At 40.0% G+C, this 25585-nt stretch overlaps 2 protein-coding genes across 4 annotated transcripts in view; one reads left to right on the top strand and one right to left on the bottom strand.

The window, feature by feature from the left end:
- The window catches only part of plppr5b (phospholipid phosphatase related 5b), a 78164-nt gene extending 77203 nt beyond the window's left edge, over positions 1-961 (bottom strand). Inside the window, exon 1 of one of the 3 annotated variants that reach the window (XM_037536748.1) lies at positions 754-961. The gene's annotated coding sequence lies outside the window, so the exon portion shown is untranslated. The remainder of the gene's footprint in view (positions 1-753) is intronic. The other 2 variants (XM_017700387.2, XM_017700388.2) reach the window with 2 other exon arrangements.
- Positions 962-4390: 3429 nt separating this feature from the next.
- Positions 4391-23741, top strand: LOC108428979 (2-lysophosphatidate phosphatase PLPPR4). Its single transcript, XM_017700389.2, has 7 exons — positions 4391-4775; positions 8992-9177; positions 13966-14095; positions 14241-14436; positions 16068-16125; positions 19674-19847; positions 20066-23741. The coding sequence occupies exons 1-7, from the start codon at positions 4698-4700 to the stop codon at positions 21494-21496; spliced, it is 2253 nt and encodes a 750-aa protein (XP_017555878.1). The 5' UTR covers positions 4391-4697; the 3' UTR covers positions 21497-23741.
- Positions 23742-25585: the final 1844 nt, after the last annotated feature.

The following is a 25585-nucleotide window of genomic DNA, read 5'->3' as shown; positions in this document are numbered from 1 at the left end:
CACATAATTATACACACAGCATTAAGACAGTGAAATAAGATTTTCAGTATGGGACAATCTGAGTCTTTTATTGGCCACGTTTTCATTTTCTAACACTGCAGAGTTCCCAGGCCTATCAATATCAATATCCCTAAGGCAACTATGTTTTCCATATGTAATTTACTTAGAGTAGCAATCAATATCAAGAACAGAATTATGTCATCTAAACTATGCTGTTTCAGTGCATCAACCTACAAGACGCTGAGTCTTACCCTGGTCTTTTCCTCACATCAACATGCTTTTCATCTCAAACCCACTAATCCACGTTACTCTGAGCAGTCCTTTGTTTGTGATACTCTGTGGACCATTGTTGTTGCATGTTTTTATGGTTATCTTATTGTACTTTACCTGCAACATTCACTGAATCTGTGGAAACGTGTTATATGTCCTATGAGCCCAAAGGCATTCAAACCTAAACAATGATCATTTAAGTAATAAGCAAGACTTCTGTACTAATGCTGCATATGTCCGTTTCTTCACTATTTACGTTCCTGTTGCAGCCTAGTGTTTTCCTCCAGCTTTTTCAAACGTTATGATAAGGCTTAGTGACTAGCTGTCCAGTAAACAGCCGGACAGGGCAAGAGTGCCTGAAGCCTGTGGTGCAATGCTGTAATTCTCTCCTCAGTGGAGCCACATGGAGCGAGACCGAGTGCTAGAAAAATAACAGCCCGAGGTTATGTGAGTTATGTGGCGAGGCATATGAGAGAGTCCTACCTTAGCTAGCTCGAGTTTTAGCGCTGCAACAGCATCAGAGGTACCCGGAGGAGAGAGAGAAGACAAGTGAACTACGAATTTCTCTCTCTGTCTTTCTCCTCACGATAACTATTCACAGTCTCCGGGTTAACTTTAGAACTAATGACACATTTTAAACAGCAGCGTCATCTGTGGCGACAAACATTTGTTGAGACTTTCAAGCAAACAACGTTACTAATTTACTCCACAGCACACTGCTCGGCCGCTACTGCGCATGCGCCATGGTCAGTCATCCGAGCACGCGACAGCAAGCTGCTCTTTTTCGCGCGTTTATTCCCACCCGCATTCCGACCGGTCCCGCCTCCTGTGCTGCGATTGGCCGATACTTCTTACGCATAAGCAGCCCGTTCTATATTTTCCTCAGCGCCTCCTCTGTCTGAACTGGTCGGCACCTTATACACTACCGGTAGTTTGGATAAGGTGCTGTAGTTTAGCGCTTGCGGCTTTGTACTGAGTAGAAGTTCAAACTTGTAGGACTAGTAATCTACATGATTTACCTCTAAGCCAATCCCCGCGGAGGAGGCGGGCGTGTGTCGGAATTCGGGTGGAACAAAGATAAAGCATCCTTTTCAGTCCCTATACTGTTTCTCCGTGATATATCTGTTTACAGGACACCTACACCACACCTGTTCTTGCGGTTTCAGGAAGAAACCAAATCTGAGAGTGGATTTAGGAACCAGCCAGTCTTTATGTAACTACCTAGAGTTTCAGGTGTGGGCCAGGGTACCGACCTTACCCTTTGTGCTTCATAAAGGATTAAAAATGATTGTTTCAGTCAGGCCTGTTTCTCCCTCTACCACTGAAGGGACAAATCCCCAAGTTTTGCTGCTATAACATAACAAGTTTGAGAATCCTTTCTAAACCTGCGTGAAGGGTTTCACCCCCCTCCCACCCCCCCCATCCCCCCTAGACCCATTCTGAAGTGATTTAGCCTCCTTGGTCACTGGATTGAAGGTTGTTAGTCATTAGCATATTGTCTGAATGCCCTAACTAATCATAGGAATATTGAGTGTTGAGCTTTCTAACCAATTTCAGATGTTCTTCAGGATGACTAAACTGTTAAGGCATTCTTATGGTCTGACAGTCTGACATCTATGCACGCTTGCCTCTTTCACCATACGTCACATCACAATTATTCACCACTGCATTCACTAAGCTGTATCACAGCTATAATGTTAGCAGTGTAATCTCATTATTGTATTCTGTCCCTATTATGCGACTTAAAAATGCATTTAACACTTAGACTAAAGGATTCATTAAATTTGCCCCAGATGGAAATTATTATATCATATATCACTTGCTATATTCAATAGAGCATAATATGAAAGCATATACTATTCTGAATATTACAACTTTGGTCTGACAGGAAGAGAAGCAATCTTGAAGTGTTTGATCTATGTTTGAGTGTCCCTTTAGATTCAAAATAATAATGAAAAAAAATAACTCAAAAAGCGTGTTATTAAGGAACCATTTACGAGGAAATGTTGTTTCTTAGATTTTAGTGGAAACAACTATAATTTAAAATTCCAAACCCACAATTAATCCTTTTGGTGGAATGTTGTGATGGCACCTATGGGGTATCTGGACCAGGGTGGCATTAAGAACACGTGTATAATGGTGCATGAAAATTTTCATTCAGTCTTGACCTTAAACCAACTTTCTGCAAGTTAATGACATACAAATATATACGTTGGTTAGGAACAGAATCTGGGCAGCCTCCCTTTGCAAATGACTGGACAGGACTTCGGGCAATAATTTTCCCCTTGGTCTGAAAGTGCTCACACTTTAAATATTTAAACAACTCTAATTGCTATTTAAATGTTACAGTGTTATGAAAAATGTGCTCACACTTTTACTACTTAAACAACTAAAAGATCCAGGCTACCGTAATTTCTACCAGATTCCCAAGAATCTTCCAGTAAAATTAGTTACTAATACTATAGGACAGTAGGACAGTACACATATATTCTAAAAAAAGCAAACAAGAAAATACATTAGTATTACACATATGCTACATTTATTCTTTATGCTTTATTCAATTATGCTTTTTTCATTTTACTGTATTAGCAACAGTATATACACTGACTGGCCACTTTACTAGGTTCAATTCCTTGTTAAAACAAATAACTAATCAGCCAATCACATGGACACAACTCAATGCATTTAGGCATGTAGAGGTGGTCAAGACAACTTGCTGAAGTGCAGACTGAGCATCAGAATGGGGAAAGGTGATTTAAGTGACTTTGAACGTGGCATGGTTGTTGGTGCCAGACGGGCTGGTCTAAGTATTTCAGAAACTGCTGATCTGCTGGGATTTTCACACACAACCATCTCTAGGGTTTACAGAGAACGGTCCGAAAAAGAGAAAATATCCAGTGAGCGGCAGTTGTGTGGACAAAAATGCCCTGTTGATGTGAGAGGTCAGAGGACAATGGGCAGACTGTTTCAAGATATAACCACTCAAATAACCACTTATTACATCCAGGAATGCAGAATACCATCTCTGAATGCACAATACGTTGGACCTTGAAGAAGATGGGCTACAGCAGCAAAAGACCACACTGGCTGCCACTTCTGTCAGCTAAGAACAGGAAACTGAGACTACAATTCGCGTGGGCTCACCAAAATTGGACAATAGAAGATTGGAAAAATGTTGCCTGGTCTGACGAGTCTCGATTTCAGCTGCGACGTTCAGATGGTAGGGTCAGAATTTGGCGTAAACAACATGAAAGCATGGATCCATCCTGCGTTGCATCAACGGTTCAGGCTGATGGTGGTGGTGTAATGGTGTGGGGGATATTTTCTGGGCACACTTTGGGCCCCTTAGTACCAATTAAGCATCGTTTAAATGCCACAGCCTACCTGAGTATTGTTGCTGACCATGTCCATCCTTTATGACCACAGTGTACCAATCTTCTGATGGCTATTTCCAGGGAGATTTGTATCATAGATGTGCAGCAACTGTGTGACGCTATCATGTCAATATGGACCAAAATCTCTGAGGAATATTTCCAACACCTTGTTGAAAGTATGCCATGAAGAATTAAGGCAATTCTGAAGGCAAAAGGGGGTCCAACCTTTTACTAGGTGTACCTAATAAAGTGGCCGGTGAGGGTATGTGTATGTATGTGTGTATATATATATATATGGCAAGCCAAACGTCCAAACAACAAACAGGGTAGGGGTAGGAGTGACCTACTTCAGTTTTCAGCTGCTTTTCAAATGGCATTGTTTCCCTTGGTCTCAATAAAAGAGCATTTCTCAAACAGAAATGATGGCCTCATCTGGCTCTTCTTCTGCACCATATCAAATTACATACATATTGAAGCTCCACCCATCTGTAGCTTCACATTATATATCAGCCACTCTCAGATCACTCTGTCCAAGGGATCACTGTGTATACATACTGGTCACTTTATCAGAATTCTCCAGAAAGCTCCACCTGGAGTTTGTTAATGCCCATTTATTGATGCCCAGTTTTTATTGGCCATCCTCAACCCTTCAACAGCGACTTTCATTCAATATATATCAAAGTTTATTCAGTATATATCAGTGTCCATTCCACATATTGATAACGTGAGATCGGACGCGCCGTAGTTGACCTGCGCTTGCGCATCAGCACGAGGGAGCCGCTCTGTACCCCATAAATCAGTTTTCCTCCTCCGGCATTTTGGCGCCTGTATTGTGCAAATGAGACTGTAAGCGCTGCTCGGCGATGCCCATACGTATCGTAAAAGGTGGAGACTTTCTAGTGGTCGCTGTCATTTAGGTCCCTCCATCCTTATGGAGCGAGCGGCAGCTGTTTCAGTCTCCTCGAGTCGTGTGGGGAAGGTGGTCGCGGTGCATTAAAAGGCTACAAGTTAGCCGGGATTCTTCTCGGACTGGGGTGAAGGAAAGCAAGAGCCATGTCTGCGCGAGAAAGACTGAAGGAGAGGATGACTAAGGACAGCGTTACTTTGCTGCCGTGCTTCTATTTCGTTGAGGTGGGTTCCCGTTGGTCTTCTGTTATGACTGGCTTTTCACTGAGGGAGACTACAGTGAATGGCTTCTTTGGTTATTATGATACCAAAAAACTATGACTTCCATCTGCTTCTCCTATTGCAATATAGTGTCATTAGACTCAGACGGGCTGTTTCTACAGTGGAGCCTTTTTCAGGAAAATCGATAGGTGTGCATTCATTATTTTAGTTGTCACATTTCTGTAACATATTTTTTTAACATATTTTTATATGTTGTATAAAGGGGGGAGGGGGGCTTTTGGAAATATCTACCTTCAAAGCCTGCTGTAAAGCAATCTGCAATGATCCCGTTTCTGTTTTGCTCTGAAATGAGATTATTTTCTTTTTGGCAGCTTTGGACTGTGCAGCTTGGTTCCCCACAGAGTTGGGCGCTTTGAAAGCTTTGAAAAACTGAAAGCAAAATGAGTCACATACATCAGTATTCACCTTGCATTACAGGCGGTGAGACAGTTTGGGAGCAAAAGTTACTCATGAACAAGCATGCCGTATCGTTATTTTTCCATGAACGTTTTCTGTGAGAACAGGCTTATTCAAATAAGTCAACTTTGGCATCAAATGCAGTGGTGCCTGAAGGGCTCAAGATAAGATGGATAAAAAAGTAATGAGGTCTCTCGTTTTTAATTAAAGTGGGTCAGAGTCTTTATCCTGAACCCCAGCCGCCTCATGTTTGCCTCACTTGGTCAATGTGCACTGAGGCTTTGTTGTCAGACTAAAAAAAAAATTGCCCTTTTATTTACTGCATAGCAGCATATCTTAACTAGAAGGAAGGGGCACTTTGACGTTAAGGCATAGATGTGGTCACTGAGACACTATGATGTCATGCTCTGATACATGGCAGAGTCTGCTCTATAATGGGATGAGTAGGCTTACTATCACTATAGTAACACTTGTTCCTCTTGGGTGTATTAGCCAGTGCTTTGCTGGAGGTGCAGTCTTCATCTGTACAGTCCTCATCCATCTGACCTACTAAGGAAATAGAGCATATATGGTGCAGTGGAACATACAGAATAGAGGCATAAGGAGTATTAAACACATTAAAGGCAGTGGCCTGTGCCAGCACTCTCATGTAAATGGACATGAATTTCACAGATTTTTTTTGATGGTATTTTTTTTGATGGTAAGAGAAAATGGCAGGTTGCTATATTATGCAGACTCATCAAAAAGCTGCCCTCAACAGAAGGTTTTAGTGCTCCCTAAACCCTGTGTTTTTGCGATGGAACCCCTTTCTCATGTGACCACTTACATCTCTGACTGTCACCTCCCAAAGATGCTAAGTAATAAGCTAAGCTGAATTTTTACTCTGTAATGAGTTGGTTTGTAGGCATTCATTGTCAGCAATGCTTGCTGAGGTATCTCCCGCGCTTTGAGCTTCTAAATATATCCAACAAAAAATGATCTGGCCTCCATTTGTATGCATTCATTATTTAAACTTCAGTATCACCTTCTATTTCCAATTCTTTCTGTTGCTCATTTGACGTGCGCTACACTTGAATAAGCTTAGGAGGCCATTTCCAAGCACAAGAGCCATTTTTAATCTGCCTCTCTAGATTGGACTTTGTGTCGCTGAAATTGCATCCCTGCTTAACCCTAACAGTGCTTGCCTCTCTTTGAGTGTGCCAAATAGTTTGACATTAAGAACAGCACTGTGTTTGAACTACAACATGGTTTTGTTCCATTTATTTCCAGGAGCACTGAAGATGCTATGGCTTATGCCATAGAATTCTGTGGTTTGTCTTGCTGTACTGTGTGATGACTGTATTGTGACTGTTTTTCTGCCTTAATCAGCTAATGGAGTATGGCTTGGAGGGTATATTATGCAGCTATAAGAGGCCTTGCAGCTCACTACTGCTTGATATGCACAATGCTACAGCCAGCATCTGCCTCTGTTTGCTGATTCAGCTAAGTTTTAGTGTAGTCAAGGTGGTTCCACTGACCTATATTTCCTTCTCAACATGTGTATGTGTAAAGAGAGGGGGAGTAAGAGAGATGTGAACTATGTGAACAGCATAGCAGTACAATCGAGAATCTTCTACCCAGTGATAACCCACCTGTGACCCCTTTACATTTTGGGTTGATGTTTTCAGTGCTCTATAAAGCATTCCACTTAATTATGGATGCACAAATGGGAATTGTGGCTGAGAACAGATATTTTTTATGTACATGCAGAACTGTGGAATAGTGAGAGACCATTCTTCATTTATTTCCAGTAAAACAGATATTAAGTACAAGTTATTCATTATTCAGCATAAAAAACTATGCTTAACAGATAATTATACAGAAACCCCAACAAACATATATATATATATATATATATATATATATATATATATATACACACACAAATATAATATCAACTTTTTCAGAATTTAGTGTGTCCATCCCTTTATTGTAGCTTCCATTCTTTTTAGGAGACTTGCTTTTAATTTTTCAAGGAAATCTGCAAGAATATTTTTCCATATCTCCAAAGTTCAGTCTTAGATGTTGGTTACATTCTCCGCTTATAAAGATTAAAGAAATCCCAAACACATTCAGTGATGTTTTGGTCTGGACCCTGCGGTGGTCAGTCCATTCTTCTGACAATACCAACAGGTCTGGTGTTTTGCAACATCCTTTCTTTTTGTCTATTCCCTTTTCTTTCTCATTATCAGCTTCTTGACATCTACACATCCCTTCAGACTCATCATCATAGTGTTGTCTTAGTGAAAGGAAGGACAGAAACACTGGTGGATGCTTTGTGATCTGAGTGGAGCTTGAATGAAGTCCCATTTTTCTATATCCTTTAATAATTTTTGAACTCCAGTTTTTGAATCTTATTTTCCCTTCTTCTTCCCTATGCTATTCCTAGATTGACAGTAAATTAAATAAATGAAGTGTTTGTCTTCGACATTTGCTCAGAACCGCATCTGCTCAAACATAAATGTTTATAAAATGTAGAAACTGGGATTAGAGATTCCTGGAGAAATTTAAAATGTGATCTTTTTTAAGCAATTGTCTACTGATACCAAAATGATTCTGATATTATTGCAAATCTCTATTATTACCATTCCACAGATACCCCAGACTTCAGTCACTGTCCACTGTCCCTAATGGAGTTTTAAGCCTTTATTAATGGCATAACATGAATTCTTAACACAGTTGGAATTGACAGCTGTCATTTTTTGTCTAATTAAATACACAACCACATTAAATAGCATACTCCTTTTTTTTTATTTTTTTACTCTAACATTTGTGCGATTTCTTGTGGTACAGTGTGTCTGGGAGTGTGTTTGAATTCAGCAGTGAATCTGTAAACCCTCCTCAGCTCAGCAGGAGGCACTTCATTGCTTTGACATCAGGAGATGTCCTTCTGTTCTGCTAACAGTAGGGTTTCAGCACATTCTCTTTTCAAGGCTGCCCATTTAAGCTTGAATGTAAAATGATTTTGTGTGAAGACGCCACTGGCCAAATTCAGACCACATGCCACAGTGTCACTTAGACAGGACATTTCAGTGTGTTAAGCTACACAAGGGCTCTTCACAGTGCCAGGCGACATCCTTGAATCTTCTCTTACCACATGTTGTAGTGCATATGGATACATAATGCATAAGGTGGTTTTAAAAGCCCTCTACTTAGTCATCTCATTTTAGCCATACAATCTTCTCAGTTGGTTGCCATTGTGGGTTTTCTAGGTCTGATCAGTTGCCACATATTATGATCCTAATTCACTTTCAGTGCTCCTTTATTTTGTCTTATCAGGTACCTTCTCACTCCTCATATATGGTTTTCACAATACATTGATAGCGTCTGTCTCACTTTATTTAGTTATAATATTATTAGGATTTGTAGTCCTGTGAAGAATGAGTTCCCAAAGAGAACATGCTCCCTGAGTACTTAAAGATAATTGCTTAGCTGTGTATAGGAGCTATTATTTGTGTGTTTGATTATGGCAGTAAGAGGCCAGTAAGTTGATGCATTCTTACATAGATAAACCAATGCGTTACAGGCAAATCCTTTTAGAGTTTCTTCTAATGAGCAAGTGTCTTGCTTCCTTGAGAGCAGCCAATTCTCTACTGGTTTCAGTGTAGTGGCTGACATGGTACTTGCATCCTTGGGAACTAACAAATTACCCTTGTTATATTTTAGAAGAGATGTTGTTGATGGAATTTCTGCTTATTATGTTCATTTCACTATTTTATTCCAGCTTCCAATCCTGGTCTCATCTGTGGTGAGCCTTTACTTCCTAGAGTGGACAGACATCTTCAAACCGGTGCACTGGGGGTTTGCTTGCCATGACCGCAGTCTGAGTTTGCCATACATTGAGCCCACGCATGAGGTCATTCCCTTCCTCATGCTCCTCAGCTTGGCCTTCGCTGCACCTGCCATAACGGTCAGTGAGACACAAACACATAGCTAGTATTCCCTATCAGGGCACATCTACTATTTTACTGGTACTGTAAAATGTCCTCATGCTTGTGTCACTGTGTTGGTTCAGCTGAGTGGAGCTATTGCCCAAAGCAATGCTCATTATAGGATATTTAAAATCAGGACAAATAACCTTGTCTTGTTCAGAATAGCAAAGGACACAATGGCACCGTGCTAGACTTTTTTATTTGCTCAGGAATTTATTATTATTATTATATTTATTATTATAGCTGTATTATTTGATGATGGAATGTGTTTGTCAGATTGGGCATTTCATTAGCTATGTTTTCAGCCCAAAGATTTCAATGGGAAATGTTTTAACACTTCAAAGATTTGACGATGTAGGTGTCTAGAAAAGGCTGTAGGCTTTCTAAATGGAAAGCACCCGGAGAGACTTATGGCAGATGGATATGGTAGAGAAATGTGAGAAAGAAGGCAGAGAAAGTTTATTTATCAGTCAGGGAGGCCAAAGGTACACAAGTTGCAATGTGAAACTAGAGATAGAAACATGTCAAAAGGAATTAAAATATTATTTTTACTAATATTTTTTTCAGGATTTAAGCATTTTTATCACTTAATATCAGGTTATTGGAAACGAGCATTTGCAGTTTACACAGAATGAAAACGTAGCTATTGTAAAGCAACATGTGTTCGGTCATTAAATTGAATTATAAAGATAAATCCAGGTGAAGTACAGTGGTATGCATCTGTGTTCCATTTATATGGATTGCGGTTCCTGAGGGTACTGTACTGTACTGTGTTCTGACATGATTGCCTTTAACCTTTTTGGTGAAAGGGAAAAAAAACTCCTAGAGTGGAGATGGCTCTGTTTTTCCTTATGTGATTCCTCCCTACTAGATGTTATTACCAACTACAGGTGACTCATTGATGGTGCAATGAATGTATTCTGGCAAAGTGGAAATTAGAGAAGAAGGTTCTGAGTCATTTCAGGAGTCTGTCATTTGCATGTTGTCATCTCCTAGAAAGCAATTTGACTTTGAAGAAAAATTCTGTCCTTGCCAAGGGGAGTTCTGATTGCAGTTTAGTGGTCAATTACGTCCAGATAATACATTTGCACAGAAATCAACACTGGGCTGTATTTTATGCTGGATGCAATAGGGGGACTAGACATTAGACCTGTCAACAGTGTGTCTGCCTGAACAGTTTTGTTGGTAGGGCTGCTGCATAATTTATCATCTATTAATTGTTAGTGCAGTATCGCCTTCTCCATTTGCTCAGTATGCAAATTAGCTCTCTAACAGATCACAGAAATGTTCCGTTGTGTGTCAGATGTTCTGATGAGTCACTAACATGCAATCTGGGATAATTTTTGTCAGTCCTCAGATATAGCATGTAACATTGAAATGTCAGCTTCTATGCGTAACAATGTCATTTCTTTGCACGTTTGATCATGGAGCTGTAGTTGTGAGTATACTGTGTGGAGTCAACTAGTTACTGTTCTACACTAGTTAATGTGTTTAACCTTTTTAATGGCCTGTAGGTGCCAGTAGGTCCAGGCTTGCATTCGTCACTTCTGTGACTTAAGTTGCAGTAAATTTGCAGTATTTTCTGTGTGGTTAATGAATAACAAGCCTTAGGATATAATAAACCTGGGATTGTAATGCGTTATGCTTCAATACAACAGACATTTTATACATTTTGGCTAAAGCATCTTACACTACTGGCATTCAAATGTGTTTCATTGAAGGAAATAAGTCTTTCACTTTGAGCAACTGACTTTTACCCAGTTCTTACTTATTGGGTCCTACTTTTCTTTTCTTTTTCCACACTATAGAATTCACATAGCAAAGCTCATCACTGCCTTTGGACCAATCATTTCTTAGCATCACTGGGTGATAATGCAACATCAGTGTCAGTCACTTGACTGTTCTTCTAAGAACCACTGGAACTGTGTATGAATCCCCTCTCTTGTAAACAGCTGGGGAAGCACAAGTGAACTGCCAAGTCTCAAACCAGGCAGTGTCATTTCTGGTGGGCTGTGTTACACAAGCCTATTATTGTGGATTTATGGTATCAAGTCCTGCAGATCACTCAGGCAGAAATGTGGTGATTGTTTCACACTCGGCTTGTTGAGTTCTCGAGGCATATTAGTCTGTTCATAGGGAAATGACAGGATGGCTAAATGGGTTTGAAGTTTGAACTATAAAAAGACTCCACTGTTAATTTGTTGGGTGCAGTGTTCTTCTCTGTTCAGCAGTGAATGATGAAGAGCATTGCCACAAGTCTCAACAGCTAAGAAGACTGCAGTAGGCTGTTATTTTTTCCCATGTAATTCTGAAAAACAGATTTGAAAACATCGTAATCTGTTTTTGTCATATGCTGAAAAATTGTTTTACTTTGTCAGTTTTGTTTTCTGTGTAATTTGGAACCAGAGAATAACTCATTCTTTTTAAATATGAACATTCTCACTTATTTTAAAGCAGTACCAATGAAACTGATCTCATGATCATGATTCCCACAAATTATATTTACAGTACAACTATTAGCTATATTATTAGAGATGGCACCAATCCCATAACCAGCAGAAAATGGTGGATGGGCTATCAAAGGAAAAAAATCCATCTGGTTCTGTAGCAAATCTAGTCTGAAAAAGACTGTGTACACTTGGTCTTGTAAACATCATGTTTTCGGGTAATATAAACCTCTTATTTTTTCTGTAGAGAAGTTTAATTTTGAACGGTTTGAGCATGATCCTTTAAGATGGACATGTGAAGTCACTTCATTCATTATAAATAGCTCAGTTTAAGTAATCGTTTTTACGGTATATAGGGTTAGTGCATTGATACTCAAGATTTCAGATTCAGTATTTGAAAAGAAAAAAGGGGTAATGTACTATGGTACTAGCTATGTATTAAGCTTGTAGGGAGATAAGTGTACCACAGTAGCTAGTAGTTCTTTAGTAAAGAAAATTATTCAATGTAGAATCATGAATATTCAAAGAACACTTTTCATTATTAAAGGGTTCTTTGCATCATGAAAGGGATCTTTAGACTGATGGAGTATGTGCTGTAGATGGTTTTATTTAGGCCTTTCTGAAAAGGGTTCTATATAGCACCAAAAAGGATTTTTCTATTGTTACAATGTTAGACTTGTTACAATAGAAGTACCCTTTTTGGTGCTATAGACAACCCTTTCCAAAAATAAGTTCTGTAAAGAACCATCTGTAGTACATCTTCCTTTGAGTGTTCCTTTTGTTCTTTGAGTGATTTTGGCTCTATATATCTTTTTCTTTACTAATGAACCCCTGAAGACCCATCATTTTAAGTGTGTAGAGAGTAATATGTTCATATTATGATATTTTGACTAGAACATATTTAACTGTAACAAATCTAATCATAACAAATCTGTACATTACATATACATCTTTGTAAATGGTAATCTTTTGTTTGTAAATTATCTACAAAGACGGTCTCTCTTTTTGCTCAGCTCATTTTTTTCTAAAATCTGTTTACCTAACAGGCCAGATTTAGTGTCAGGGAGGAAGTGACTGCAGGCTCTGGGGACTCCTGTGGCTTTGCCAATTGTCACGGTGTAGAGGAGAGTCTGTGTAGCTGTAATTGGAGGGCTAGAGTCAGTCAGATGGAGCTGTGTGCTGTGATCTGCATGCTCTCTGGGCTCACATTCAGCTCACAGCATGGCACGTCATCAAGCCAACGGTCGGCCTATATCCTTAGGACTTCACCTGCCAGGCCAGCGTGCGGAGCGACGCTCACATCAAACACACAGTCCTGCCGGGATTTAAACTTCTCCCTTGGCAACCAAGGCAGTCTAGTCTATAAGAACGTAGAAGTGCCAGCTGCTGTGTCTATATGCTCTACAGAGACTACATTCAGCATAACTAGTGCCAGACTGTAAGCAGTGACCTAAGCAATTTGACTAGTGACTGTTGTCTTCAGGAATCATCAGTAATAGGGCTCGATTACTTGGCAGTGTGACACAATTTCTCATGACAACAATAAAATATTATGTTGGCCACTCCTAAAAACCATGGTTAGAAATGTGAGGCTGTTCTGAACAACTACCAAGCATAATGTTGAGCATTAAGGGGTGCTAATAATTCCTGAAAACAAGTTATTTAGTACTGCAAAAAATCAGCATTAATTTTTTCACTTCTTGAAATGTTATAACTCAGTTATTCATGATGACTGAGTAGCATAGTGGATAACATCACTGCCCTACACACAGGACAGTGGACTCTGTGGACATTCTTTGTTGATACTGTGGAGTTTTTTTGTATAATTTTTAAGACTTTATATTTGCTCCCGTTTGACGGTTCATCATTGTTTTTATGTTAATTTTAAGTTTTAAGGTTAAGTTATTCAACCTTTTACCCTGTTCATCAGGTACGAGGACCTCAACAGGACCACCACAGAGCAGGTATTATGTGTGTGGCAAGTCAAGTAACATTTAACTTCACAATCAGTTGCATTTAACATTTAGTTGAATGTTACTTAAAGATATACTGAACATTTACAAAGAATCTATAGTGGACCATCCAAATAAAGTGTTACCAATTTTATGAACGAATAAATGTCCAAACAAGACTTTGTTTTGCAGATTTGGGCTTGTCTTTAGTCCCTACACTGAATCAAGTTCAAAGAGAAGCTATTCTGCAGGAATATAACAGAAAGAGAGGGAAGCTAAGTGGAGTTCCACAGAGGGGTGTTTGATCTCTGTCTCTGCTGTCTGCTGGCTTTCTGCACCTCTTACTCTGTGTCTCCTCTGTCTGCAGATAATGATCGGAGAAGGCATTCTGTTCTGCTGTCTGTCCAGAACTCAGAGCGGCCCTGGAGCTGAGGCCGACATCAATGCAGCCGGCTGCAACTTCAACTCTTACGTCCGCCGTGCCGTCAGGTTTGTGGGTAGGTTACTTCAACTCTACTGTGGCTCATTTCCATAGTTATGATTCCATGAACTGGATACAGTGAGCGCACCATGACACCTGTGATTCATTTTTAGTGTAATATCACCCGTGATGTTAATTTAATTTTTCCTGTGTTCTTGTAGGGGTTCATGTGTTTGGCCTCTGTGCCACCGCTCTGATAACTAACATTATCCAACTGTCGACGGGTTATCCGGCACCCTACTTCCTCACTGTCTGCAAACCTAACTACACCCACCTGAACAGCTCCTGCGATGAGAGCTCCTTTATCCTGGAGGACATCTGCTCTGGTGCTGACACTGCCATCATCAATGCCAGCAGGTAAGACTAGCACAAGATTAAATACAAAACAAGGTCCCACCATGTCATTGATGAGAATCACTGCTCTTATTAAGTATTAAAGGCTACTAGAGTGTTAATAGTGCTCATTTGTTGAAAATCTTCAGCCTGTTAACATACAAGAAAAACGTACCATATGAGACCTTTAACATATTATTTAAAACGTAATAACCTCAACATTTTAAGGCAAACAGGTTTTACCTACTTTTATAAGTTAAACCACTGAATCATCAGCTATTATTGAGTATTACACCTGATGAATAACACTGAAATGTACATCTAGGCTAAGGCATTTCAGTTCAGGCTAATTTATCCTGTACGAATCATCTTGTCAAATCCCTAACTAATAACGTTACAGAACCTACTCTGGTAATACTAATGTAATGGCTCAGTCATGTGCTTCTTAGCAGATATCACCTTTGCCTGTTTTTTCATGTGAAAAATTTGCAGCCTTCTTTGATGCTAGACAGAATACTTGGAAACTGAGGCAAAGTACAGTTCCTCAGCATGACAGACAAAAGTTTTGAAAGCAAGCAGAATCTGGCATGAAAATGACCTAAATATTATCTCAGCTGACAGAGTAAAGTGTGCTGGAGCTTTCCACAGACTGGATGTTTGAACACAAGATTTCCTATGTTGCGTTTATACTAGTGAGCTAGGAATTTCAAGAGTCTGCACAGACAAGAGTCAGGCTATTCTGGATTCTAAGAATAGCAGTTGTAGATTAAGAGACAGGCTTTTGATGTTTACTTTAATGAGGCCAGTTTCTGTGGAAGTGACGGCGCTGTGCATCTTCCAGCTGCTGTGTGGATTCAGTAAATAATGAAACAGTGGAAAATGTATCTACAGTTGAAATGAAGAACTCAGTGTAGATACTACACACCGGCAAAACAAGCAAAGCTTCTGAACGAAACACTTTAGCTGAACAGACCTTTTATAAAGATGATTGAGTGGATCATATTGCACAGTAAGCCTACTGGCATCCCGCTGCATCCCAGAGAGTCTGAAAAATACATTATTTCTCACTCCTTAAGCTTCAGGTTTTAGGCAGCAGAAATGCTGAAATACAGGACATCTTTTTGCAGGGTGCTTGCAGCCAGAGTGAGTGCATTTGTGAGAGTTATATCTGCTCTATCTATAAGTGAGACTGCTCTGGTGTCTCACTCATGAAGCACATAATGAACAGCCTGAGCAGCTTTATTTGTCCTCCAACCAGATCGAGGAAACAGACCATTAAATTCAGGCTGGCATGGGAAACACCCAAAATGGCAGTAGCTGTAGGCATGTGCAGTGCCCCCTTTTCACTGTCACATCTCAATCGGATCACACAACAGCTGCTGAAATAGTCCATATTCTCTGTGCTGGAATGTTTTTTTTTTTCTCTTTTCTACATGGTGAACAACAGAAGCCAAACATAAAATTTTCTGTAAAAAATAACCAAAAACAAAGCCAATTTTTTGCTGACTGGTAATTGCTCAAAGTTCCTTATAGTAGCTTATACAGTGGATTATCACTATTAAGTCATTCGAGATGTTATGTTGAATAGAGAACTTGTTTTTTGATAAAAAAGTATAATAGTATGCATTCTGATTTGAGTTTTACTCATTTTTCAGAAAATCCTTTCCTTCTCAACATGCCACATTAGCATCTTTTGCTGCCGTCTACATCTCAGTAAGTAGTGTGTGTCTCACCCACACAGTGTACAGTGTCTTCTCTGCACTACCCACTAATTCCTAAATTCAGCCTCCTCACATGAAAGCTTTTTATATCAAGTTTAGTCTGCTGCACCAAAGCCATGCATGTAGCTTTAATGTGTAAGTACCAGCCTCAAGTACCAGTTTTATAATAACTATAACTTTGGAAAGGTGTTAATGAACTTCATTAATGTTACTTGAGGAAAAAGTAATTTAGAAAAAATAACCTTTACAAAAATATGAAGTATCTTCAGAATCCCATTCTTGATGTCCTGTACAGTAGCTTGTCAAGTCAGTGGCATCCTGGAGTAGCAGGTGTGGGTATGTGTATGTGCTCATGCTGAGGATAAATATGCAGTTTTAATGAAGTGACTCTGTGAGTAGGACACTGACTCATGCATCTTGGAACAGTCCCAATTACTGCATAAGGCTGAGTTCTACTTACAACAATAAGTGTCAAAACTGTCATGAGATAGGATGAAACAGATGTTTCTGTTCCATATCATTAGTCATACAAATATCTAAAGATTATCCATTAGTCTGTTTTTATGGCCTATGACAAATTTAGTTTATTGTTAGATAATAAAGAGCTCTGTTTAGTCTTAGTTCATCATCAAGGCGTGTCAGAATCATGACATTTTAACTGATGTTAAATTGCTATATAAATAATTGCAGTTAACAATTTAATTGTCTCTATTAAACTGCAGGTGGCCAAATTGACTGACTAGCTATCTTGCTACCCAGCTGTTAATATTTAGCAACTCTCAACTGACAATAGAAATAGCTCAAGCTCAAATAAACAAATATTACTCATTAATGCCCATTGTGTTAGAGCACCAAGTCTGAAGTTACAGCTTTTGTTGTTTTTTGTTGACCTATGAGGTATTTTCTGCTTTCTTTTACTTACATGCATTTACCTTAACCCACCCAACTTTTTGCAAATATTCACTCATTTTGAATTTGATGCCTGCAACACGTTCCAAAGAAATTGGGACGGGGCAACAAAAGACTGGGAAAGTTGAGGAATGCTCAAAAAACACCTGTTTGGAGCATTCCACAGGTGAACAGGTTAATTGTAAACAGGCAAGTGTCATGATTGGATATAAAGGGAGCATCCCTGAAAGGCTCAGTCGTTCACAAGCAAGGATGGGGCGAGGTTCACCACTTTGTGAACAACTGTGTGAGCAAATAGTCCAACAGTTTAAGAACAACGTTTCTCAATGTGCAATTGCAAGGAATTTAGGGATTTCATCATCTACAGTCCATAATATCATCAAAAGATTCAGAGAATCTGGAGAAATCTCTGCAAGTAAGCGGCAAGGCAGAAAACCAACATTGAATGCCCGTGACCTTCGATCCCTCAGGGGGCACTGCATTAAAAACCCACATCATTCTGTAACGGATATTACCACATGGGCTCAGGAACACTTCAGAAAACCACTGTCAGTGAACACAGTTCGTCGCTCCATCTACAAGTGCAAGTTAAAACTCTGCCATGCAAAGTGAAAGCCATAAATCAACAACACCCAGAAACACCGCCAGCTTCTCTGGGCCAGAGCTCATCTGAGATGGACTGACGCAGAGTGGAAAAGTGTCCTGTGGTCTGACGAGTCCACATTTCAAATTGTTTCTGGGACAAGGACTGTCCAGATTGTTATCAGCGCAAAGTCCAACAGCCAGCATCTCTGATGGTATGGAGGTGTGTTAGTGCCCATGGCATGGGTAACTTGCACATCTGTGAAGGCACCATTAATGCTGAAAGTTACATACAGGTTTTGGAGCAAAATATGCTGCCATCCAAGCAATGTCTTTTTCAGGGACGTCCCTGCTTATTTCAGCAAGACCATGTTAAAGCACATTCTGCACGTGTTACAACAGCGTGGCTTCGTAGTAAAAGAGTGCGGGTACTAGACTCGCCTGCCTGCAGTCCAGACCATTGAAAATCTGTGGCACATTATGAAGCGCAAAATACGACAACGGAGACCCCGGACTATTGAACAAATGAAGTTGTACATCAAGCAAGAATGGGAAAGAATTCCATCTACAAAGCTTAAACAATTAGTGTCCTCAATTCCCAAACGCTTATTGAGAGTTGTTAAAAGGAAAGGTGATGTAACACAGTGGTAAACATGCCCCTGTCCCAACTTCTTTGGAATGTGTTGCAGGCATCAAATTCAAAATGAGTGAATATTTGCAAAAAACAATAAAGTTTAGCCGTTAATTATTAAATGTCTTGTCTTTGTAGTGTATTCAATTAAATATAGGTTGAAAAGGATTTGCAAATCATCGTATTCTGTTTTTATTTATGTTTTACACAATGTCCCAACTTCATTGGAATTGGGGTTGTATATATTCAGGCTTTGTTTCTCAGACACACAAACTTAAAAAAAGAATGTTCTTTAAGTGATACCATAAAATAACCACTCTTGCTTCCCTAAATAACCATGTTGAAAACAGAATTTGTGAGTGTGAAGAATTTGTAAAGGCTTCTTCAATGTTCTATACCAATTAAAGGCCTTGTCAACATGGTTACTTATATACATATACACTATATTGCCAAAAGTATTCGCTCATCTGCCTTCACATGCATATGAAATTGAGTGAGATCCCATTCTTAATCCATAGGGTTTAACATGATGTCGGCCCACCCTTTGCAGCTATAACAGTTTCAATTCTTCTATGAAGGCTTTCCACAAGGTTTAGGAGTGTGTTTATGGGAATTTTTGACCATTCTTTCAGAAGGGCATTTGTGAGGTCAGACACTGATGTTGGATAAGAAGGCCTGGCTCGCAGTCTCAGTTCTAATTCATCCCAAAGGTGTTCTATCGGGTTGAGGTCAGGATTCTGCAGGCCAATCAAGTTCTTCCGCACCAGTGCATTCGATGCTTTGCATTGTGCTTGGAGATGTAAGGTTTGGATGCAGCTGCTGGGCCATGGAAACTTATTCCATGAAGCTCTCTACGCACTGTTCTTGAGCTAATCTGAAGGCCACATGAAGTTTGGAGGTCTGTAGTGATTGACTCGGCAGAAAATTGGTGACCTCTGCGCACTATGCGCCTCAGCATCTGCTGACACTGCTCTTTCATTTTACATGGCCTACCACTTTGTGGCTGAGTTGCTCTTGCTCCTAATAGCTTCCACTTATAATACCACAGATGACTGTGGAATATTTAGTAGCAAGGAAATTTCATGGCTGGACTTGTTGCACAGGTGACATCCTATCACGGTACCACGCTGGAATTCACTGAGTTCCTGAGAGTGACCCATTCTTTCACAAAGGTTTGTAGAAGCATTCTGAATGCCTAGGTGCTTGGTTTTATACATCTGTGGCCATGGAAGTGATTGGAACACCTGAATTAAGTGATCTGGATGGGTGAGTGAATAGTTCTGGAAATATAGTGTATATTTATATATATCTTATAAGGACCCAAAAGTGACTGTTCTGTTGCATATCACCACTGATAGCACTGTTAGCAAGACAAGGTTAAGAATGCATTTGTTGAAAGTGTATTTGTTCCTTCATAGATGTACTTCAACAGCACTCTAACAGACTCATCTAAGCTGCTGAAGCCCTTGCTAGTTTTCTCGTTCATCATCAGTGCCATCATGTGTGGCCTGACACGTATAATCCAGTACAAGAACCATGCCATTGATGTCTACCTAGGATTCCTCCTTGGAGGGGGCATTGCTGTTTACTTGGTGAGTTATGTGTATAATTAAGTGAAAGACATAAATTTCTTCGTGGCTTTGCATTTCATTGTTTACAGTAGAAGAGGAAAATATTGTCAATGGTTAATGTGAAATAATAAACCATTTCAGGTCCATTTCTGTTGTTCATTTGTCAAGAAATGTTCTTACACAACGTAAAGGGCAGCTGGCATTTTTATCTGATTCATTCGCCTCCCTGACCATTGCAGGGTTTGTACGCTGTGGGGAATTTCCAGCCCAGTGAGGAGAAGCACAGCAGTGAACCCCAGGTGAGGGATCCTGTCCAATCCATGACTGATCTGGGTCAGAGGGTTGGCCACCACCTGCCTGCTAAAAGTTGCAGCAGTAGTGACGGCCTCTCCTCTTCCCACTCGGAGGGAATCCTGCACCGGAATCTGCAAGCCCGGCAGACTAACTCCCTCACCAACCTCAAAAGATCCAGTGCAGATGTGGAGGTCATCACCCCCTGCAGCCCTGCAGTCAAGGAGAGCATGGTGACCTTCAACACTCTGCCGAGGATTCACTCACCAGCCATAGATGATGCCCGGCGCACAGCCACCATCCATTCCTCCATGGACTCCAGCCGGTCCAAACAGCTTCTGTCACAGTGGAAAAGTAAGAACGAGAATCGAAAGCTCTCCCTGCAGGCCATGGAGAATGGGCCAGGCCATTCACCCACCAGCAGCATAGAGACTCGCTCGAGCTCTGAGCCTTATGCTGTTGGCGTCAATGGGGAACACCAGGGTCCTGGAGCTCCATGCCTCAAACTGGCCACAGGAAGTACTACATTACCCAACAATCCCAGTGGCATTGCTGGAGGTGCTAGAATATCCCTCCAGTCCAGGCCAGGGTCTTCTCAGCTGGTGCACATCCCAGAGGAGACTCAGGAATGTATGGGCAGCTCACCTGGCGGCAATGTACGGGACAAGTGGCTAAAGAGCATGGAGAAGAGTGGGCCAGCACCTGTAAGGACTAATGTCAATGGACAGCCACGAATCATGCAAGTCATTGCCATGTCAAAGCAGCAAGGTCTGCTGCCCACAGGCTCTCCCAGCTCTGAGAGCAGCAGCCACACCAGCTCCACTGTACCTCTACACCGATACAAGAGCCTGACGGAGGAGACAGGCTCAGGGGCCACCAGCCAAGGCTCTACAGGGGCTATAGTGAGAGTAGAAGCTCACCCAGAGAATGGGCGACCCCTGGTGCATGCACATTCCACTGATGGCAGCGGCTCCTGGACCTGGAAGTCTCAGAGCAGCTTGAGGCAGTCCTTTGAGCTTAATGATCTAAACCGGGACTCTGAAAGTTCAGAGTCTTTTAGGGACGGCTACGGTTCCACAGACAGAAAAAGAAGCAATTCCAGTGCCCCAATCCCTGTCACCGTGCCAACCGTCCCTACCGTCTCCACTGTTTCCTCTGTAGCCAACGCAGTGGGGGACCAGCAATATCATCAGGCCATCTCCACTATCCGGGTGACCCCCATGGAGAGCACCGATAGTGGCCCAGAGAGCCGGGACTCAACCCTGAACAGGAAAAGCAAAAGCAATATGATCCTGATCCCTGAAAGAGGGAACAGCCCTGACAACACTAGAAACATTTTCTACAAAGGCACCTCCACCACCCCAGCTTTTAAAGAGTAGCCAGCCAGTATTTTCACTGTTTATTATGAGAGGATTGATCAGATGTCAAACCTCACGTGCATCACGCTGTGGGATTCACTGTATTTATCCAGACATATTTGTTTTGTTTTTCTACTTTGCACTCTAAATAACCTACATTATTTTGATGGCTCTCACTGTTTCTTACCATGCATGAGGTGTTTCACTGGTTTATGAAGTAGCCACAGTGACACAAAAGCACAAATGTAGAACTGTTTAGAAGCTATTGATGCTTGCAACAGTGAGGAAGTATATTGTAGCATATCAAAAAATTATATGTGACTAGGGCTGGGTATCTTTTTACATTTTTTGATACCAATACTTTGCTTCAATACTGATTTACTGACCACAATGGATAACAGACTAATAAAGTTGTGCTGACATGTATAACATGCTTGCAGAATATAGACAGAGAATCACAAGTCTAGATTTTCGTATATTTAGGTATTGAAATTTAGTATCGAACAACATGATATTTTTTGATACTTGGTGTGCAGTACCATAAAAGTATTGCATTTCGATACCCAGCCCTATATGTGACACACTGTGAAGTTGACCTAGTGCCAAGTCTTAACTGAAACACTGTAAGCATCTCATGTTTCACATTTCTAAAGGTAATTTTTCAATGATTATAGTAGCCCTTATTTTTTGTAAAATAAATATACCATTAAATTGGTGCTGCCCTATCTAAAAAATGTAAAAAGCTGTAAGTTAGTATGAAAGGAAATCTATCCAAGCTGGCTCTTGAAAACCAAGGGAAATGATGTTGTATTCCTATACTCTTCAGAAACTTGCGTTATTGAAGCTTTTGATGACCATAAGTGCTTAAAACATTCTCTGTAGCTAATAATATAGTCTTAAAGTACCATGCACTATATCCTCCTACTTGCAATACAAAGGATTTGCTCTTTTTTCAAACTGTGTTCTTTCAGCAGGACTTCATAATTAACTTACTTGATTTGTGTCTCTTCCTCTCAGCAGCACAGAAATGCTTCGTCCTGCTGTACTGAATGATTTAGTAAATAGTCCCTGTCTCTTGCTCAGGTGAAAGAGGCAGCATGCATTATGTTCTGTGGTAAATGAAGGTGTAAATGGGTCACCGTCTTCCTTTAGTATGTATGGTAGAGCAGGGCACTCGGTGACACAGTCTGCTGCTACTGTAAGCTGAGTTGCTGCCCGAGCCTCCAGCTGCTCTGTTCACTCCTTGTATATTTTGCACTTGAGTGGACAAAGTAAGGCAGAGTAATGGGGGAGAAAGTGTACACTCCCTTTCTCTGCCCTTTGTTTCTTAAACTTCCAGTGTACACCATAAATATTTCCTTTATGCCACTGTCATCCTAGTTCTTGTGGGATCTGTTAAGCATTCAGACTGTGTCTATTGTTGATAATTGAACTGCACTGTAGCTCTTCGTTCATCCCAAGTGTATGTATGTTTACTTAGAATTTCCACATGGTCAATTTTAGGATGAGAAATAGAGAAAATACAAACATGTTACCTATTTTTAGATTTACCAAATGTGGTGTCATATAAACTGTTAATGAAATAGAATCTAATCTTTATTTTAATAGACACAAAAATGAATAATTTTTCTTTGACACTGATTTTGCTGTATGACTTTTTATAAAGTGTATATAAATGTGCCAAAGGGTATTTTAAAGAAAGTAGCCTGTGGTTTACTATAGTATTTCTATATCAGCCTGTATTCTTCTATACCACATATACTGTGTCAGCACAGGTAGAGCATCTGCATGATGGTGATTTGATAATCAGCACATTTATTTTGTTCTCTTTTTGTAAATGATATGTTAACATAACTGCAGGATGTGTCGCTGTTAATACTGGACATGATTACTGGTTGACAATCTTTGTTGATGTCTTACTTTAATGTAGATCTTTGTTCATCAGAGTAGCAACCTCAACATGCCAAATAGGCATTTAAATTGTGTACATCTGTTTTGAGGAATGCATCGAGCATGCTGTGTTCTGAGACAGCTGTAGGGCACTGGCCTGAAGTACTGTGTTTGCTTCTCATCAGGAAAGTTTATTAGGATAGCCGTGTATGGGAATGAATCCAGCCGTGTCCATTACACCGATCTGGCTCAAGGTTAAAGCTTTAGGCTCTTCCTCTGCTTCACTTGTGCCAGGTCTACATACAAAATGGGGTCCGTGGAAAAAAACAGTGTGGTGTTTTGGTGTTGAAATAAATGTTTGTTATGTTCTCCAGAACAAAGTCTTCTTCATTTTCTGAAATGACTGATTTGTTGTATTATTTGTTGTAGAGGTAGAGTTTCCCTCTGCTGCTGCAAAGTCGTTTTGCTGTCAGGATTTCTGTCAGGGTGTCTGTCAATGGAAAGCAGCAAGAGCTCTCAGATAAATATGGCTGCCTGTGGAACAAGGTGAAGATTACACTGAGAAAATTACAGACACATCTGTGAGAAAAGCTTGGGGCGGTTTGATCCCAGCATTCAGGTTTTTGTTCTCAAAGCTACTCCTTGTGCACTACCATTATTGAAGTATTGTCTGTCTATAAATTAACCTGGTCAGATTACTTATATCCCCTCCACCATCAAGCATCTTGGAAACCTCAACATGCTGTTTATAGTGATAGCCTAGACATAAATCTGTGAATTTGAACTAATTTGTACATGGATATGTGTTGGCATGTGCACAGTCTGGCAAAAACACTCACAAAGCCCCAAATGAGTGAGGTCTTAGCATTGCCATGTGTAATTACAATCGTTGGGTCCAAAGTAGGTCAGTGAATTGACCTAAATTGAAAGAGAGCACTTCAAGCTTCAATACTGTATCTCTCTGAGGAGCAAATGCAATGAACTTGAATAAAAAGGGAGAGAACTTCCAAAACTGCTGCTTTAGATCATACTGTACATGTGCATGCACTAACTGACAGCTACAAGAGGGAAGTCATTTTATGTTTACAGTACAATGAATCAGCCTTTTTTATTTAAAATGCCATGATTCTCAATGAATAGATGATTGTGGAGATACACGAGTGAATAGCATGTCTTTGAGATGCCTCTAATGTACACTAAAACAGCTTGTAACTTCAGCAGAAAGTGGAAACCAGTGTGACGTATTGTGTTAGGACAGCATGAAACAGGATCCTGCACTGTAAGTTACAATAGACAGCACCCTAGGAGGTAATGTGCTAATTGTAAAACTGATCTGGTCAGCCTTAAGGTTCAAAGGCAAACATTTAATGAAGCACAGACCACTCCGTACTTAATGCATTTTATTTCATGTCATGCTTTTCAGATGAATGAAGAATTTTATGTTTTTCCCTTGAATAATAATATTGTGTATTAATGAATAATTCATTGAGGTATTTTTTTCCATCCAAACCACGCAAAACTTATCCAGTGGCCCCCAGGAAATCAAATTTCCATATTTGACAGAAAGAAATCTCATAGTTATTTGAATTTGTGGTTCTTCATGTGATTGCCTCAGTGTTGAGCTGCTTGAAATGTCTCATTTATGCCAAAGCCTCAGCTTCAGTTCTCAAAAGCAAATATTTACCTCTTGTGGAAGCAATTAAAAAGTCCCCAAAGCTAACTGCCTTACAAGCGTAATGTCCTAAATGTTAAACTTGGTATCTTAAATGTGCAGACACCAGGGTGCATATTCTGCCTTTAACAAACATACTTAAGTATAAAGTGCCCTCTAGAATTGTTGGCACCCTTGAGAAGATAAATGTGAGCAAAACAGACTATGGAAAAACTTTTTAGAGCGGAGAAAATTTGTTTTTTTTACTTTTCTGTGAATATACCTTAGCAGAAGAGAAAAAATTGTTATATTCATAAATTATATATATATATAATTTATATAATATATATATATATATATATATATATATATATATATATATATATATATATATATATATAGCAATTATTTGAAAAGCTTATAAGGTCATCAAACCACTAACACAAATGCTTAACAACACTTCAGTCTTTGACTGAAACTGGGTTTTATGGTATGATGAATCAAATATGAGCTTTTTAGCAATAAACATCTGTAATGAATTTGGCATAAATGTTTGGCAACAACTGATC

This window comes from Pygocentrus nattereri, chromosome 3 (genome assembly GCF_015220715.1).
Source record: "Pygocentrus nattereri isolate fPygNat1 chromosome 3, fPygNat1.pri, whole genome shotgun sequence".
Lineage (NCBI taxonomy): Eukaryota > Metazoa > Chordata > Actinopteri > Characiformes > Serrasalmidae > Pygocentrus > Pygocentrus nattereri.
The sequence above is the reverse complement of the archived record's forward strand: the minus strand, read 5'-3'. Positions and strand labels throughout refer to the sequence as shown.